This window comes from Poecilia formosa, unplaced genomic scaffold (assembly GCF_000485575.1).
Source record: "Poecilia formosa unplaced genomic scaffold, Poecilia_formosa-5.1.2 Scaffold213, whole genome shotgun sequence".
In the NCBI taxonomy this organism is placed as follows: Eukaryota; Metazoa; Chordata; class Actinopteri; order Cyprinodontiformes; family Poeciliidae; genus Poecilia; species Poecilia formosa.
Window position 1 is genome coordinate 772,942 of NW_006800152.1, and position 19,897 is coordinate 792,838.

The 19,897-nt window shown below is 37.7% G+C and overlaps 2 protein-coding genes across 7 annotated transcripts in view; both read right to left on the reverse strand.

Annotated features, from left to right (window-relative positions):
* The window catches only part of cnstb (consortin, connexin sorting protein b), a 13,779-nt gene extending 7,424 nt beyond the window's left edge, over positions 1–6,355 (reverse strand). Inside the window, exons 1-4 of the mRNA XM_016679481.1 lie at positions 6,068–6,355; positions 4,513–4,562; positions 2,370–2,827; positions 1,092–1,201 (exon numbers count right to left, since the gene is read on the reverse strand). Coding sequence (XP_016534967.1) covers positions 1,092–1,201; positions 2,370–2,457 — 198 coding nt within the window. The 5' untranslated portion in view covers positions 2,458–2,827; positions 4,513–4,562; positions 6,068–6,355. The remainder of the gene's footprint in view (positions 1–1,091; positions 1,202–2,369; positions 2,828–4,512; positions 4,563–6,067) is intronic.
* A 4,237-nt stretch (positions 6,356–10,592) lies between these two features.
* Positions 10,593–19,897, reverse strand: part of LOC103148826 (kinesin-like protein KIF26B) — a 33,437-nt gene continuing 24,132 nt past the window's right edge. For 3 of the 6 annotated variants that reach the window (XM_007567777.2, XM_016679515.1, XM_016679514.1), the window contains exons 13-15: positions 16,982–17,151; positions 13,870–14,020; positions 10,593–11,549 (exon numbers count right to left, since the gene is read on the reverse strand). In XM_007567777.2, coding sequence (XP_007567839.1) covers positions 11,350–11,549; positions 13,870–14,020; positions 16,982–17,151 — 521 coding nt within the window. In that variant the 3' untranslated portion in view covers positions 10,593–11,349. The remainder of the gene's footprint in view (positions 11,550–13,869; positions 14,021–16,981; positions 17,152–19,897) is intronic. The other 3 variants (XM_016679516.1, XM_016679517.1, XM_016679518.1) reach the window with 3 other exon arrangements.

Consider the following 19,897-nt stretch of genomic DNA (forward strand, 5'->3'; position numbering starts at 1 on the left):
AAAATTCTTAAGAATTTTGCTCTTGGCACATATTAATATTACATATTACATAATCGTCTGAACTGAAAAAAAACAACAACAACTCTGACTCCATTCTCTATTAACTGGAGCGCTTTGTATACCTGTTTATATCCATTAAAATGTCAATGTGTCATCATGCTACAACTACAATCATCAATGGATTTTACATTTGGTTTACAGGTGGTAAACCAAACCAACACAAAGTAATGCATAATATGGAAAAAGATTTAAAGTTTCAGTTACAAATCTGTAAAGTGTGGAGTGTATTTGAATTCATTCTCCTTTACTCCAATTTCCATAAGTAAACAAACTGCATGTCCTTTGGCATGGCTATTTGTTTTATTTAGTATTTTTTGCCCCACTTCACTATGTCACACTTTTTGTGTTGATCTGTCTCATAAAATCCCAATTAAAATAATAATAAAAACCCTGAGGTTCGTAGATCAAATGTGACGAAATGTTTCAGGGGTGGAAACAAATACTTTAGGAAGGCGTTGTAGCAGTTGTTAAAGTCAGGGTTGTTTGGATAGTTTTTTTGCACTTCTTAAATGTATTTATTTTTTCTAAATGTTTTTTTTTAATTACTCAGGTTATCTGGGTTTTAATTTATTATCAATATTTTTTCGATGATCCGGACATTTATTGCCTGGAAATAACACATATCCAGACACAGATTAATACATTTATTTCATGTCTGATGATCAGATTTAATAAAAGCCATCTGTTGTATTCACTAATAACAAAGGAAATATACATTTTGTATGCATGACTAACACAGACAAACATCCCATAATTACAAGAGCAGACGAGTCATATGCACCAATGCACCCACACACACACACACACACACATACGCACGCACACACACGCACAGGCACACACACAATGTCTTTTTTTCTGTCAGGCTAAATAAAGACACATTGTATTCCCTCTGGATTCAGAAGAATATGTTCCTCCCTGTTTCTCTGAACCACATGGATACACACACACACACACGCACACACACGCACACACGCACACTCACACACACGCGCACACACACACACACACACACACAGGAGGACACACACCTGGTGCAGGGACTGCGGCAGCAGAGTGTAGTCGTCATTTTCTCCCAGGGCCTGCAGGGAGGCCAGCAGCTCCAGACTGGGGCTCTGAACTTCATCTGTGGCAATGCTTCCTAGAAACAAAACAAAACAAAACAAAAGAACATCAAAAACCAAACACTGGAATTAATCCATACTTGATGGGTCAGAAACCTGCTGTTCCCATTTTTTTGTCAAATCAGATGTGTAACAAAGTTATATTTGTATCTGTTAAATCACAGCCGCTCAAAGAAAACCCTCAGATTAGAGAAAACCATCTGAGAACAGTTGTACCTGCATCAGAGCATCAGATCAAATGACAGCGTTAGCTTCATTAGCTCAGTGTTAGCTCATGCCAGCGGGGTGTGGCACTCCTCTGGGGCTCAACGCAACTCGGCGCAGCAGGCGTTAGAGAAAGCAGACACAATGCAATTATCCTAGCTTAGTAAAATAAATTTTAAATAAAAAAAAAACTAAAATTTGTTTTTGTATTTCATTTAAAATCTAAGCTAATGATCTGTTGTAGATATTGAAAGAAATTTGCTATTTTGCTTTGAAGGGTCTTGTAGGTTTCGTGGCTCAAAAGAAAATTTGTTTAGCTGGATTAAAGGCAAAAATGACACTCAGGGTTGGACAGATTAGTGAGCCATTCAGCTTCTACGAACTTCCAGAAAACTGTAAAACCGCTGAAACATAGAGTTCCTTCTAAATCGAGGCTAAAAACCAAACCGTTTACAGTTCCCTTTGATTCCTAGCACACAGAACCATTTATTTAATGTATATTTACTTGATAAGTCTGATGATGGCATTTAACAAAATATAAAGTTTATTACCTCATAATTGGTTACTGTATTATGTTTTGTTTCTGGTGTAAAATTTGAACTGTCTTGTTGCTGCAGTGTGCTACACAAATAAACTTGACGTGGTCCCTTCTCTAGTCCAAAGAAAGTTTTAAACTAGTAGAAGTTACCATGACAACCTGTTCTGTTCTGCATGAGATCTGGCATTTAAACTTCTTCCAAAACAACATTTTATTACCTCCCTAAGTATTTTTTATTTTTTTGCCAAAAGATGATTTAGGCAAATATATATATATATATTGGCAAAAAATTTGCTTCTGCCGTTATTTAAAGAGTTATTTTTAAGTTCACCCTGTAACTGCTCTGCACCATTTTTTATATTACATTTAAAAAAAACTCCAACAAAGAATTTAAATCTGCATTCTTTGAAGCCTAAAAACTCAACAACGAGGCCGTGTTTTACCTATAGCGCTGCTGACCAATGCTGCGTCTTCTTTCCCAGTGACCCCGCCTCCAGAACCTCTGGGTGGAACGGCGTTTTTGTTCCCCATCCCGTGCGACGCGCCCAGAGTTTACCCTTAAAGTTTCTAAAGTTGCAGAGAGAACCCGTTCCAGGCAGGTTCCCTTCGTTTCAGCCCCCTTGGGAAAACATGAACTGCTCTGAGTTTATCGGAACACTTCCTCCGAGCAGAGATAAGGAAATTACTTTGGAAAATTTACTCTGCCATACAGCCCATGGGAGGGCGGGGGGATGAGGGGCAGAGTTAAGAGGTGCTCCAGTGATCCACTGTGGACGGGGTGTGTATTTAATCTCTCCTGGGTGGCCAGAAGAACAAAGGGAAGCTGAAATGTTCATAAATGTGGCGCTGAGGCCAACTCCAGCTGCCTTCCTCTTCGCTTGAATCCCTTCCACCAGTCGTCCTGTCAAAACAAACAAAAAAAACAGAACAACAGATATGGACTGAGCCCTCTGATCTAGAGAAAGAATCACTGGTGGAGTGGTCATTATGTTGTCGACTTGATGGGTTTCCTTTGTGTTTAAAGTACGGGTACTGACTATAGTTCAGCAGTGAAGTAGAGCAACTGTCAATGCACAGACAGATCTGTGTTTGCTATTAATTATTTATCACTGCTTCTTTAATCTGAAATGGCAGCTTTGGAATAAGAAATTAATTGTGAAGGCCTTATTAAAGGAACAAATATCCAATAAATGGGTAAACTGCACACAAACTGGACTATTGTTTGACTTAGAAAACAAGGATTGGTTTTTGATATGAGCCAAGTGGGCGGTTGCTCAGGGCAGCATTAGAAAGAGAATCACGTCATCAACAGATCAAAAATAAAACATTAATCTGAGAAGCAGCCAAATAAATTTAGGAAATAAATAATGCACATTAATGACTCAGGGGCGATGAATATAGATGCAAGTTTGAATTTGTAGGTTTTCTCTGTAGGGAATTTTTAAAACCTCGTGTCCTTTTGCTTCCACAGTCATACACCACCTAGTGTTGTGTGCATCACATTGAATCTCAGAATTTCCAGTAAAATACAATGAAGTTTGTGGCTGTGAGATAATGAAATATAGAACATTGCAAATACTATTAACATTTTTACATTTTTTATAGCAAACAAGGCTTAAAATAAATCTGACTTTGAAATTCAATGCCTTAAAATTTAAGGCCTCTGTCTCTTTAAGAAGATCCTGCTCTTTCTGAAACTCCGCATTCAAGAAGTTATGACAACACGGCTCCTCTATTAACCCTTTCACAACATTTTTACCAGAGTTTCACTGAGAAGTACCTCCTATAATGAACTCTGCAGATGTGCAGTTCAACCAGGTGTTTGCTAATTGCTGTTGGCTAGTCTGAAGGAGCTGAGTGGGGGAGGAGCTGCGCCTTGAAGGCGGGGTTAGGCCCCCTAGGTGTTTTGCACACCTGAGTGGTTGCCACGGGAGATTAAAGGATTTCTAAAACATGCATAAAAGAAACAAAGCAACACTCCAGGTGTGTTTGTGATGAGAGAATAACATTATAACATGAAGTACAGCTCAAAAAAGCCAATTTTACCCAATACTTTAACCTGAATGTTTAGACACAAGCTAACAAAAACTAGAACATCGTCCCATTTTTGGCTTACTATGCAGGACAATAACAGTTCTGCTGCACATATGAAAATTTCTGCCTCATGTAGCTTACATTTTCAGCCTGAGGTCTGAGGGCATGAAATCTGTGCGATGCTCACGCAGCCTGTTAGCTGTCATGGGAAAGTTATGGACTCTGCAACATGGAATGTGACATAAAGTACAAACGCCAACAGCAGGGTCTGACTCACAGGGTTTGCAGCTTTGGAGCTGAGAATGATGCAGTGGAGGCTTAAAAGATGAAATTCTGTGTGAATCACAGCATGACATTTCTGGGTTTGTTTCAACAGATTCTATTTTCCTACTTAGAAATGTATTGAAGCCATGAGCTAAATACTGTTTTTAATCCAACGGGGTGGGGGTTTTCTGCCACATCACCTGAGACAATTTGGAGGAAAACAATTGCCTGAGAAAAGTAAATATGTTCTCCTTTTCTAGGATGTTATGTTGTGAGGGAGCTGCTTACCTCCTCTCTAGACTAGCTGTTAGCTTTCGCCACTCCAGAAATGCATCAGTCTATTGAAAGAAGGAGAACGAATGGACACCTAAGTTATACAGCAGCACAATGATCATAGCAACACCAGAAAATCTGAATTGCTCAAAAAATGAGTAGGTTCTGGAGTGGCCTTGTCAAAGTCCAGACTGCAATTTGATTGAGATGCGGAGACATGACATTGTCAATGCTCAAAGCCGATGAACTGAAACAATTTTGTAAATAAGAGCGGGTCAAAACTTCTTCAAAGTGATGAAAAGGAATAATTGCCAGTCACAACAAACACTGCTGTTGCCAGGAAGGTCAGAATCAGTTACTGGGTTAGTGGGGCAACTGCTTTTTCTGAAGTCCTTCCAATGGCTCCCTGTAGCTCAGAGAAAAGACTTTTGTTAGTTTATAAATCACTCAATAGTTTAGCAACAAAATGCATTAAACATCTATGGTCGTTGAATCAGTCTTCCAGACCTCTCTGGTTTTCTCTGGACTGCTCTGCATCCCCAACATGGAGAAGCAGCATTCTGTTTATGCTCCACTAATCTGGAACAAACTTCCAGAAAACTGCTGACACACTGAGTTTCCTTAAATCAGAGGTAGAAATCCATTTGTTTAGAGCTGCTTTTGACTAACATTAGACTAGGTCTAGTCTGGATTGCAACTTTTCATTACTTATAATGCATAATGTTTTGGGGCCTTTTGTGTTTATTGTGTTATATAAAACAGTTTGAATTACCTTGGTTATGAAATATGTTATACAAAGCTTGGCTAGCTCAGGGTTGTTCTAGCTTGTTCTTCAGCTAGAAAACCCACTTCTGTTCATGTTGAAAAACCAGACCAGACGTCAATGTGTACTTTCATTTGACATAACTGATTATGTAATAGAATTGAATGTAACAAATAACTCTATATGACAAAGCTGGGACAAAAAAACTATCTGTAATTAATATCTGCTTATGTATTTCGGTGTTAGATCCCACGAATTTTGCTGAATAAACCACCACATACTATTTCTGAAGGCCAAACTACCACTAATTTGCATTCATACCTTAAAAGTTAAATATTTCCAGATCAGTTTAGGAACCTCGGGAAGTCTTCCCGACTCTTCCCGCTGAATTATCTGGATATTTTATCCGAATGTCCCTTTTAGAGGAACTAAAGTGCAGGTGGCTCCCGGGTTGTGCACTTGCACGTGTCTCTGACACAACTGCAGCTCGCGCTCCCCCCGTTTTAACGACTTTGTTTACAGCTGAGCCTGTCAGTCTGGACCAAATGTGCTCTATATCATCCGACATGAAAGCTAGAAACTGACCTTAAAGGACAGAACAGACCTCCGCATCCTTATGTCAGCATCATTAACGAGACTAAAGTAGGTTACCGAGTTTAAAGCGGTCCGTCTCCGTTATGACTGCTGGAATAATCACCACTTCCTGTGTTACTGTACCCCAAACAGCCATGGTACTGGTCTACGCCAGTGTCTGGTCTTTAGGACAGAGAACACGGGCTGTGAGGATGGATGGAGGGCTGCACTCACTCACTGCTGGATGGTGCCTCTCGGTTGGCCGTCTGTCCTAACATCAACGCCCTGGATCAGCGTCGCGGCGTTTCCTCTTCTCTACCCGCGGCTAAATCCGGTCAAACTTCCGTCTGTATCCCGCACTCTTCCAGCCTGCTTGTTTACGCTACTATCTGGGGATTTTTTTTTTCTGCTTCTTCTCGCCGCAAACACATATATAAATAAATATACCCATCTCCCAACAGGAGCTGGTTATTTAGTTCATTCTGCGGGCGTCCGATGCTGCCATCTTCTGGCAGATGTGGCCCACTGGCCCCTGGTGGTGTCGGTGCTTACGTAACAACAGATGAAGCGTTCAGGAGATAAAACAGGGCAGAGGATTACAGGAGAAACGGCAAAATGTGACCTGCACCGTATTGCCTCCATTACATAAGCAGAACAGAGCACATTTATGTTCATTAGCCGAATCACTGCAATATATCTATAGGTTTTTATTATGAATTATCTTCAATATTCTACTCGCAAATGTACACTCAAAAAACGGAATTGGTTAAGCAACAAAAAAAACCTGTGTTAATGGTTTTTAATATGGGCATTTTGAAAATGGCCACCAGATGAAAGAATCATAATGAAAACTTGGAACATTTCTGAAGAAATTTAAATGGGGCCTGCCAAAGTGTGCTCGTCGGTTGGAATCCAGCGTTCTGATGCTAAAAATTTGCATAAATGCTAAAGTGAGCTACAGTGTATTCAATAGCATGTGGAGAGTCACAAGCATGTTGAGCAACATGGACTTACTCTATTCAGTGTTAAAATTAGTGTATGAGCTAATATTAGAAAAAATGCTAATGTTACCCTAAATGCTGCTAGTGGCATGTGGGGTCTCACTAGCATGTTGTCTTACATTGACTTCCTCCATTCAGTGTGCTAAACATGGCTAATAAGTAAACAAAACAGCTTAAAAGCTTATTTTAGGGAAAAGGCTACTGCTAATGTGGGCAGTAGTTACTGCTAATGTTTGTGCTAATGTTAATGAAATGCCTTCTGATTTTTACTTTTGCAAAAGTAAAAATCAGACGTTTACTTCATGGCACTTGGTTACCAGAAAACATGCTCATCTCTTAATCTCTTAGCAACAAATTAACAACAAATATTGTTATTGTTCAAAAAAAATTCTGCTGCTCTTTTGAAATACTGTTTATCTTATACTACTTTAAAAGAACTGTGCAGTTGATGAATTTTTCAGAAAATTGATTTTTTTTTTTTTTTTTTTTTTGTCATTGGTGGTGAATATTTTATAAAACAGACATTCAACACAAAAGTAAAAATCTGATTTATACTTCGTGGCAGATCGTTACCAGAAAAAAAAATTGCTCATCTCTTGACACCAAATTAACTATTGTTTATAAAACATAAGCTGTTTGGGAATACTGCTCACCTGCTTAGACTGAGGAAATTTACAGTTGGTAAATTTTGCAAAAGTAAAAATCAGATGTTCATGTTAATATTTTCCAAAGATAAAAGAAGCTGTATGAACTAACTCCAGACCCTCCTTCTGCTTGCTGAATCATGAAATTTGAAATCATCCAGTTTTATCCCTACAACAATGACAATAGAATCAGCTGTCAAAGCCTGCAAACCAGGAAGTACTTTACACTGATGATTTACACAATTTCAACACATAAAAAATAAACACATTTTTATGTTCAAAACTTAGAAACCTTCGCTATTGTGGCAACAGCATTCAGTCCATTCAGTCCTACTTGAAAATTATTGTCTGTTTTTACAGTTTTAAACTGCAGGCGATACAATGTTCCCTCTCAGGTACACAGGTTCCCATTCGGGTCTCTTCTGAGATCTTCTTGAACAATCAGGCAGCAAACACGGTATCTATGGCAGATCCCTGTTCTCTGTAGATGAACAGATGTATTATTTGTACTGCGATAGCCAATCTTGGGCAAAGATTGGTCATCGCCAATCTGGAGGTAATAATGGCATGAGACAAGAAGGAAAGGTATTTTTTGTTATCCTGAAAAGAAAGCAAAAAGAGCAGAAACAAAAGTACAAAAGGTTAAATAAAAACAAAATAAAAAGCACTTTTTGTTGTCAACAAGTTTAAACTTAAGGGTATCATCATTGTTCAGATAGAAAAAATATATATTTGTGACTTCAAGACTCAACGTCAATGGCTTTGTTTTTCATCTGTTCTTGAATTTCCACATAATATGCCATAGTAAGTTACTTTTGGAGAATTTTTAGCCTACTTCATATTGTCTTATTTAAGTGATTTCCTGAGGCCACTTTTGTGGCAGTAATCTAAATACAGTTTGACATAAGACCATGATGGTTTGGATGTGTTTCTCTCTTCAATAAATTAAATAATCTAATGAAAGCTACATTTTGCACTTACTCACCTTACTTTTTGTGATTTTTCGGATGATTTATGACAAATGAAGCAAAACAGAATAAATCTCTAGAGGAAAAATGGGTTATTTTATTTTTGTTATTAGAAACACTTAAATCAGATTCCACGTTTTTCCCGACTCAGTCAGGACCCTCGTGTATTCAGTTAACCAGAGTTTCCTGCATGCAGTTCTCAACACAGATAGCTATGATCTGTTTTGTTCTTCCCAGACGTAGCAGAACAATAAATAAATGAAGCAGAAAAAGAAGAATGGCTCTGTTAAAGAAGCAGACATATCTGTGTTTGTGTGTGCAACTTTCCTGCTTCTTTCCTCCTTTCTGCTGACTTTCTAATTGGGTTGCTTCAAGGCTGAACTCTGCTTGGCCTCATTACCTCTTCTCTGTCTACAGACTGGAAAACCCTCTCTGCCAGGAATTCATCTAATTATTTCTGCTTCACTACTGCTTTTTCCTTCTGCAAAAAACACAGTACATAAATATCCATCCATTACGAAGCATTTCATTTCTAATCACAACACAGACGCAATTGAAACAGAGACTACAGTGTCATGACTTTATTTTTTTCCCTAATTGAAGAATCAATCGAGCTGTAGTCATTTTTTCAAAGTTACCAACAACATGCTGATTCATATGCTTTACATTAAACACACCACATGTGTTTCACCTTTTTACAGCATTTCTCACCAATTACAGAGCTTCCGTTCCTCCTCTGGGATTGGCTGAGAGCTCCTTGCGCGTGGCGACATCAGTAGAAGTTTTTTCTTCTTGTCAAGCTGGAAGTAGAATCCACTGTTTTAAAATTATTTACCGACGCATTTAAAGTGTCCGTTTATTTATCCAAGACCACAGGTAGGAGAGAATTCACATTAATGTTTCAGTAGGTAGTAACTCCAACAAACTCAGTGTTGTCCTCAGTCTCGGATTGTTCTTAGTTAAACCATTTGCTGTCCTTCGCATGAGCTTTAAATAAGAGGCGTAATTCATACAGTGTCAGCACCAAAAAAAGTCTACTGTATATACAAAATGGCACCACGGATGTTAGTGTATTTCCTTAAAAAAATAATTTAAAAAAAAGACAGGAAAATAACAGTGAAGATCTAGAATCCTCTCATTCAAAAATGACACGACTTGTCCAAAATGGCTGAAGTGTTTTTGTTTGGTGGAGGTATATGCGTACAGTGAAGGTCCTCACCAAATTAATCAAAGAAAAAGTGTGTCCAGAATATTAACAATGTACAAAAACAACAAAACAAGCCAGTCTTTATTTTTGGTTGTGACTTTCTGTGCAGCAGGTAGTGTGGCAGATGTTAATTGTCTGTGGTGTTCATTGTAAAAAAAAAAAATCTCCAACTTAAATGCTGACTTTGAATCATTGGTTTCTGGTCTTGCATCATGATGACGTTTTTAATATTCAGCACAGGAAAGGCTCAAAAGAGTTATGCTAGCAACAGAAGTAGCTAGCTGCTTCTGTATGCTAGCTACAAACATACCTAGAATATTTCTAACTTGTAAATTGTAGACATACAATTTACTAGAATTTACTAGCTATTTCTGTAGCTAAAATGTATGCTATAGCGACTCCCATAGCTAGCATACATTTATGTTACTGAAGTAAAGTAGCTAGCACAAATTCTGGAAAATACTAGCAGAACAAAGGACATGTTCTGTCTTTGTTTAGGAGACAGTAGGACAATGTGTTATCCACAGCACCAGTCAGAAGTTTACAGGGAGCTTACTGATTCTTTTCTCCTGTTGTTTTCCAGGATGGACTGATAACATGACCTCAATGAATTTAATTATAAAAAAATTATTAAAATTTCCATTCTTTCACAAAGTTCAAATTTATTCCTACAGGCTTATATATACTAATATCTGGGTAAATAGCCCTTTACTAAAGTGCAGAGGAACCACATGCTTTTTATAGCTACCAACAAATTCCCAGCACAATTCCGCCTGAATATTTGACCACCGTTTATTAAAATAGTTTCCTAGAACTACTGTAGAAAACGACATGAAAAACTCATAAATGTAAACAAAAGTAGATTGGAGTCAGATTTTAGTGGTTGTAGGATTCCTCTTTTGTCTTTAGCAAAAGACCATGAGCCATTTCTCCCGCTAGTGCTGGACACACGCGTTTGTTTTGGTTATATTTACCCAGAATGCCCTTCGCTATGGTCCACTTCCTGCTTTTGGAGCTATCTATGGTCCGCTTGATGTTCACATTTGTATTCAAACTTCACAAGACTTCACTTCAACTGAAATGAGATGGAGCTTCTGAGGCGGACCACAGTTAGCTTTTTTGCTCCACATCAAAGTTTGGTTAAGCCTTCACACCAACCCAAAACAACTGACTTTCTAGGCAAACAAACTAAAGCAGATTAGTTTGTTTGGTGTGAATGCACCCTAAGATGCCGAGCATAAAGGGATAATTGCGGTGAAGTCCCACACAGAGCAGGTAACCTAGTCTCCCTACACTTAAAAAAAGGGGGAACACCTATGCAACTTATGGGATCACCAATTCCCCATTGACTGTCAAAGATGCAGCCAGAATTCTGCCTAACCCTTGCAGATGGTCACTAAAATATTTAGTTTGTCTGAAACTTCCTAAGGAATATTTGACCAAATATCAGTGCAAAACAATGGTTAAAATTAGTTATTAAAAGGCCAATGTTAATAGAAGTATAATGTGTTTGATAAGTGCTTGTAATCTTCTAAAGGGCCTGTGAGTCTGGTGACTGGAAATTTCCTTCCGCATTATGCCGTGACTAATTTAAAACCATCAGACTTATTTGAAATAAGATTCAGCAATAATCTCAGTTTTAATTGCTCAGGTTTAAGGTCATTTTAAAAAGGAATAAATCAGCCAACTTCTCAAGCTAGAATTGCTTCAAGGTTTTCTGCTGCTGCTGTGCTTTTCGTCGCTTCTTGTGGCGCCTCCTGGTGGACCCATCAAAGCAGGTGACCATCATGGTGTTGGCCTTGCAGAGGTTGACCCTGTTTTCCAGCCGAGCCGTGACTTCCTCAAGGGCCTCCAGGTGCCCCAGAGAGTCCACCTGGAAAGTCTGCCACACGTCGACTGGAGAGGGACAACAAGGTGACACTTAATGTCTGACGCTGACCACAGTTACTAATATATCTGTATTTGTGCTGCTGTACCATTTCAAATCTGTTCTATACAACTTTTATAAAAAAATATATATATATTGTTTTTACATATTTGTTGAAACTGGTATGGTAGCAGACAGATAATCTGTGAAAAAATTTGAGTTTCTCTGCCTTCTCCCACTGCCAACTAGAAAAAAACCAATCAGAGCCAGGAGGTGGGTCTTAGCGCTGTCAATCACAATCCTTTCTGGTTTTATATTTGCATTATCAACCTTTTGCAGGTATTTGTTTCAGAAGAGCAATTTACAGGGTGATTTCATAATTTCTTTTACCTTTTCTTGAACTGAAAAAATGTCCCATTTAATTAACTTCATTTATTTATTTTTTAAGATGATGTCCTGCCTTCGTAAGGCACATTTCTTATCATCTTGACCAGTTAAATCAGTAAAAGTCCTTTTATTTTACAGGCAGACCATAAGCAAACTGTGCCACCCGAGAGACTTTGAAGTTCTGCATAGTATTTATTTAAAAATGAATTTAGTTGTTCTGTGTAGTCAGGCTAATTAGTGTTGTAGCAAGTTTGAATTGCTTTTCCTTTTTTTAAATAGATTTTTTTTAAACAAATCAAATTTTATCTGTTATTTCATATTGTTTACAGTTTGTTTTTTGTATGCCTTCTTAAAAATGTAGAAGTCATAAATTATTACCACTACTCTAGTTTCAAAATGTTCTGCTGCTTACATCTCATTTTATGCAACCATTGCATGAAATATAACAGTTTGATGCTTAATCTCTATAAGAAAGTTATGATTTCTCCATTCATATTTGCAAAAAAAATAAAAAATAGCCCATCCTTCATATTTCTTCTGAGTTTGTGTTAAAATGCTCACTGGGCAATAATACTCTTGACTAAAGTCCGAGAGGTTAGAGTCCTTGTCAAACGGCGTTTTGACTAAAGTCCAAAGGGTTGGAGTCCCAGTTGACGGCGTCTCAACTAAAGTTATACAGCTTTTTATTTTTCTTTCTCACTGTTTACGTTTTAATGATGTTTTTTTAAATCTCTTTCTCACATGCTGTTTTTAATTTTAATTATGTAAAGCACTTTGAAATGCCTTGCTGCTGAAATGTGCTATACAAATAAAATTTGATTGATTGATTGATTGATTGAATACTTAAAGTGTAAGTGAGCCACTCTTTAATAACCCAATACCCATGATTCATTGACAGCTTTCTCCTTCCATAACAATTCACCCCTGGTGGTGTTTAATAAATAATTCAAATCGACTGATGTAATTGTCAAAAACTCTATCTGAGTGGTTGAACAGGGCTGTGCTGTTCAGCTGATGACAATGCCACATTTAAGTCGTAATAAGCAACTAATCAATTAAACGCATGAATAACTTCCATTCTAATCATTTATATTATTTGAAGTTTTTTTTTTTTTTTTACAGAGACATTGTAGCCTCTTATATTTATGGTTTTTATTAGAAATGCACTGATTCACTTTTTTTCACTTCTAATATCTATGCCGATATTTGAGGTTTAGTATCGGCTAATATCGATCCGATATAGAAAATCAGTGATGAATTGACTCTTTCTTTTTTTAAAAACACAAACTTAAAAATACTGAAATACAAATTTGACAACTCTACACCAGTACAGTACATTGAAATAAACCAATAGCTTCACGAGCTTGGTCAAACATGCAAAAACAACTTTAATTTGTTCAGTCAGTGTAATTAGGAGTAGAGCAGCCAATGAAAAATAAATGACAAAGAAACTGAAACTGACCAAAATAATATTTTGACTACCTTGGTCAAGCATATAAAAATAAACTGCAACAAACCTTTCAAATGGTTCAGAAAGTCCAAATAGTTGTTCTAGATATAATGTAAAATAAATAAAGCCTGACTTTTCTCAGCACACAACGCAGAGTTAGACTGAACAGATCTGCCCTTATGGATACTCGATCTATAATTTTTTTCAATAGGGGAACAGAATAGAACAGAACAGAACAGGTATATTGGATCAGTGCGTCTCCAGTTTTTATTTCCTTTTTGTTTATTGTTTATGGTTGTTGTGTTTTATTATGGCTGTTTAAATGTCTTCCAGTGTTTTGTTTTTTTTTCCTTTACAAAATTAAAGTTTAAAGGGCAAACTTGCATTATAATGCCATTATCAAAATAATATAATTTATAACAATAATTACTAGAACAATTGTGACAGGCAAGATCACAAAAGATACTCTTCCTGGATAACACTGAACAGAAACCAGAGACATTTTTACTGACACTCTTGGTTCCACTTGGCGGGCTCCAGCATGAGGTTGTGTTTGGCGTGCTCCAGTTCTCTCCTCAGTCTGTTGTACTTGACTCGGACCTCTGAGATCCTCTGCTGACGATGCTCCAAAAACCTCAGCTTGGCGCTGAAGCATCCACGGCCCTGAAACCACCAGTTCATACAAACATTTCACTACTGCATTCTCTCCTCATACGCTGCTTTGCATTGTTGGTTTTTTATTGCACCTCCGTGTTAGGCCTGTGTTAACTCCTGAGTCTTGAAGGTAGGATGAAGAGTGCACAGATAAAACCTCTGGGGAGTGAAGCAACATAGATCTGAAGACCAAAATGTACGGTCGGATTGTGTTAATCTCAAAAACATCATGTTTAAGCGTGATGTTGTTTCTTACACTGGTGCCTCAGTGTTACTTGATGTCAGGTTATAGACTGCAAGTGACAAAAAGTCCTATCGGTCAAAGGTAATATTGCAAAATTCCTTGCAAATATTTCTAAAATAGCGCAATCTGTGGTTTTGATCGCAAAAACTCACAAAAAATAATTATAAAATCCTGGAGGGACTGATCCACGTGAAAAAATGTTGAATGCAGACACTACTATTGGTTAATATTTTTAACAGTTTCTTCTATTTTATTAATACAATTTGCCACAACATTCATAAACATTCATGATCTTGATGTGACCTAAAATAAAATTTTCTTTGACACTGCTGCTCTAGTCCAGTGTTTTTCAACCACTGTGGCGCGGCACACTAGTGTACCGTGAGTGGTCGTCAGGTGTGCCGTGGAAATTATCCAATTTCACCTACCGTATTTCCGGACTATAAGCTGCTACTTTTTTCCTTCACTTTGAACATGCGGCTTTTCTGTGGATTTTTCTTCAACCACCAGGGGGCTCTTTTGCAGGAAGTGAATCATTGGAAGTCAAAATTGTAAATCAAAGAAGAACGTGCTAATTTTCATTTGGAACAAGCGCATGCTAGCAGCAGAAAGTATATGATATGTTATGGAGGGAAGGGTTAATGATTAAATTACACCAGATAGGTGTAAGAGGTAATATGTTTAATTGGATATGGGATTTTTTGCAGGATAGAAATATTCAAGTTAAAATAGGATATCATGTTTCGGAATTATGTAAAGTAGAAAATGGAACCCCTCAAGGAAGTGTGGTAAGTCCAACTCTATTTTCAGTCATGATTAATGACATTTTTAAAGAATTATCTATCAGTTTTGGTAAGTCACTGTTTGCTGATGATGGAGCATTATGGAAAAGGGGAAGAAATGTGGAACATCTTACTGTTAAACTCCAGGAAGGAATAGATAAAGTGAGTAATTGGGGGGTAGAGTGGGGTTTTAAATTTTCTATTGGAAAGACAAANGAGACGGAGAACTGCGTCCTTAATATATCCAGCAGTTATTAGGACGCAGCCCTCTGGTGGGTCCTTATGGGAAACCGAGAGCGGCAGAGATACCAGCGGCCTGTAGCCCGGTGTGGCTGATATATGTAAGTTTCCGGGGGGTGGAGGGATTGAAAAATTTGAAGGTACGGTTTATAGTATCGTGCGCTCATAGTCCGAAAAATACGGTAATTGGTCTTAAAAGTTTTTTTTTTTTTTAAACAAATTAATTATCTGCAAATAATGCCATCTTTGAGTGTCTTTACTGTAGTAGTGACTAGCGGCGTAATCATGTAATTTTAATATCACTAGATGGCAGTAGGTACAGAGCATTTTACATTAAAACAAGAGAATTAGTGATTCATGAATGTTACTACATTCATGCATAACGCACGACAGTGTTGTGGCTCTGTTCAGGTGTTCAGGTGTATTTTTGAAGTGGACATGTTAAGTGCAATTTGAAATAAGAAATGTAAAATATGATAAAAATAAATTTTTGTGTTTATTTGATTCCTATTCAAGACACTTTGATAAGAATAACCATATATGTAATATAGGCGCTACAGAGTATCTTTGTTTATATTTTTGGTTGGTGGTGTGCCTCGTGATTTTTTTCAATTAAAACAACGTACCTTGGCTCAAAAAAGGTTGAAAAACACTGTTCTAGTCTGTTGTGGTAAGTTTTGGTCTGTTGCTTTTGCGGGATACAGGGATGTCTGTATCCTGCAGATATCCCTGGACCTGTTGCCCCAGCAATGGAAATCTTGAATGAGCAGAAGACAATAGAGGAATGGACTCTTGGACAACACTTTAAAATATGATTATCATAGAGACTTTTCATCTGATCTGAACAGCTTCAGCTACTTTCTAGATGTACAAATGTCGTAGAGATGTAACACTGGGTGATTCTACAACATATTCAATTCAATTCAGTTCAAAAATAGATTGCAAAAGCTGCCACACTTTTCAGATTTTCACTGGTGAAATATTTTGAAAGCCATGGATCCTTTTCCTTTGCTTTCGCAATTATACCCTACTTTGTGTTGGTCTAACACATGAAATAACGTACGTTGAAGTTTGGGATTGCTGCAAGACAAAATGTGAAAAAGGGTCAAGAGGTATGAAGTCTTTTGTATCAATCTGCGACAGGGAAGCAGTGTGTAAAACTATACATTTAAGTGATTCTCCTTGAGGAAGGATTACCTGCAGTTATCTTTGCTTCCAGAGTGACTCTTTGTTCTCTCGGTTGTGGGGCATTGACCCAGTTTCCCCCATGTGCTCATTAAAATTGTATTAAAGTTGGCCGTGTCTGAGACTGGCGGAGACAGGCCAGAGTCTCAGGAGTCCTGACCCGCCGTCATCTGGGACATAACGTCACCGCATGCACCGCTTTTCTGCTTCTAGGCACATTTTAGCTGTTTATTCAGGCTCACCTTACCAAGCGCAGCAACAATCTGTTTAAATTCCATTCACACTAACAACTAGCAGCTAGGGGTTGTGTTTGTTCCCACTTTCCTTACACTTTTAGGTATTTGTTTGATTTTATGGCAAGGTTAGTTCTTTTTTTTCTCTGTGTAAAAAAATGGCTACTTTATGTGTTTACATATAAAAAAAGAAGAAAAACCGCAAATTCTTCCGTGCTGGTTGCCATTAACCTCCAAAGGCAAAAATTTAAAAAAGAAAAAAAAAAACTGAAAATGAAACCAGCACCTGTTTGTCAGCACCTGCTCTTTTCTGCATCCTGTGCACATTGTCGATCTCATAAACCTTGATCTCGTACGCCTCCGGTATTTCCCGCTCTGTCCAGTGGGAGCCCAGACCACTAGCCGACCGTTTCAGGGGCAGGGCGGAGTCGTGGGACGGACGGCGCTGGTAGGAACCTGAGAGGGAGCAGAAGCGCGGTGAAGAGCTGCTTTCCCACCACGTTCTCCTCCTTGTCACATACAGTCGTGTTACAGCTACCACTGAGTCGCTTCGTTTTACGGTTGTTGACATCTTATGTGACAGACCAACACAGAGCAGAGTGTAATTATGAAGTGGAAGGAAAAGTATTCATGGCTTTAACATTTCTTTTGCAAATAAAAATTTGGAAAATGTGGAATTTTTGTATTTATCCTCATTTTCAATTAAACGTGTAAAATTCAGTGCAGCCAGTTGTCTTCAAAGAGTCTAACAATAAGTAAATCAACTCAATCTGTGTATAATTTAATCTCAGTATAAATCCAGCTCTTTTGTGAAGCCTCACCAATTCTTAAAGCTGCAGTACGTAACTATTATACATTTTTATTTTTTTTACATATTTGCTAAAACTGTCACCATGTTGTGACAGTGTAATATGAGACAGATAATCTGAACTAAAAAAATCAAGCTCCTCTGCATTCTCCCACTGCTAACTAGAAACAACCAATCAGAGTCAGGAGGCAGGTTTTATTGCTTCATGTGGCGTTGGCCATCCCTCACTCTTTCTTCCCCTTTGCTCTCTGCTACACTGCAGCTAACACAGCCTCTCATGAATGCATGCTAAGGCTAGTTAGCATGGTCATCGATAAAAGTGGAAAAGCGGTTTTCCTGGAACGGTGAGTAGTTTCTCCACCATCGACACATTTATCAGCAAACATTAGGTTGATTGACAGCGCTCAGACCCGCCCCCTGGCTCTGTTTGGCCATTTTTGGTTGGGAGCAGTTCATTTCTTCAACAAATATTTTTTATAAGTTACATACTGCAGCTTTAACATTTGCGTTCTGAACCCAAGTGAAACCAGACACAACTTCCTTGTTTGTGCACACAATATTGGGCTATAAACAAGGGCACAGCTATGTACTTTCTGAGGCGTATGCAGGCAAATAACAGGAGCCCGCCCCTCATCAGATAACACGGTTCAAATGAAACAATCACGGTTGTGTTATTGATCACATTATTCACACATGCACAAACAGTCTTTAAATACAGAAAATGCCAAATAGAAATCATTTTTCCACTTTGGCGCCCCTCTTGTGTGGCGCCCATATGAGTCATATATAGTGCATAACTTGATTCTGATCACTCTGACTGGACCATTCTTCTTCTCAGTAGCAGTACTTCTTAAATTGTTAGTTTTGTTAAAAGGACATTTTTCATATGCCTTCTAATATCTTCTACAAGCCATGTAGACGTAACCTCAAGTGTGGAACAACATTATCTGGTCAGAGCAAAGTAAAAATAATAATTAAAAAAATCCTCACATGCAAAATCAAACATTCCCCAACATCTCCACTTAAAACATATTTCTAGCAACAGGCAGTAGCTTCAGTAGGGAATCAAGGCAGGTTTAAGGGGAACATTGGACTAAATGAGGAGAAATCCTAGAAAAAAAACAGGACAGGGTCAGAGGTTCACATCTCAACAGGACAAAAACTTTGAATATAAAAACAGAGCCACGAGGGAGCAGTAAACAAAATCAAAGCATATCTATGAGGTGGAATGGCCTAGTCAAAGTTCAGACAGAATTGTAATTGAGAATCTCTGCCAAGTCAAGAAAACTGATGCACAGTCATGCTCCATCCAATCTATCATCAGTTTCCTTTTTAAAACCATGTATAAATGTCTTACTGGATTACGTACGACTTTGTGTTGGTCTATCACATGAAATCCTGATAAAATACATCAATTTTGTGGTTGAAATGTGTCAAAGTGTGGACAGGTTCAAGAAATGTGAATTAATTTGAGGGAAAGAGGAATAACAGGCTGTAAGTACAGTATGTATGATGTTCATGTTCCTATGTTAAAATGGGATTTTTCTAAAAAAAAAAAAAGAATTTTGCTTTTAGTCCTTTTCTTTTCCTCTAAATCACATTTACCAGCTTACAGTATATTTCCTTCACCAAGTCTGAGTGTAACTGCACACACCCAACTTTCTAATTTACTTTACCAGCCAAACATACTTAAGTTTCTGCGTTTATGCTTCCATTAGTAAAGGCCATCACCGGCTTCATGTATTAATGATGTCATGTCATACACAATTAGACATTGAGGCCTTTAAGAAACTAGGCCTTTACAGCTGTGTGTCATGTCTAATTAATGTCACATAAATATGTTATGCAGCCAGATTACACACCAGAGCTGTTCTGGCTGGAACTGCCATTCATGTAGAAATATTTTGTGGTGGCTTGGACTTTTTATAAATCACTTTTATTCAAAAAAGAGCGTTTAGTTTGTAAACTGAGGGGAGAAAAAAATAAACCTTTTCATTTTTTCCATTCTTTTTCTGTTCATCGGTTCATGTTTTCACAAGCTTCATGATGATGAAGTTAGATTAAAAATTAACTACAGTTACATTTGAAATTAACTACAGTGAAAATATCAGTCCTTGTTACAGATTTTGTCATCTCAAAACAACAAAGGAAATCTATTTCTTGCAACCTTGCTAGAAATAGCAAGGTTGCCACCTTTTCAACACCTACAAAGGTGTTGAAACTACGATTCAGTTTCAGTTCAAACACAAGATGAAAAAGTTGATTCCTGAGAGGAAATGGTCAAATTTCATCTTCGCTTCAACTTTTTAAATACTTTCTTTGCCTTAACACAAACATCATTGCCATGTTAAATATTTTTAAACACAGCACATAACTCTTAAATGCAGTGAAACA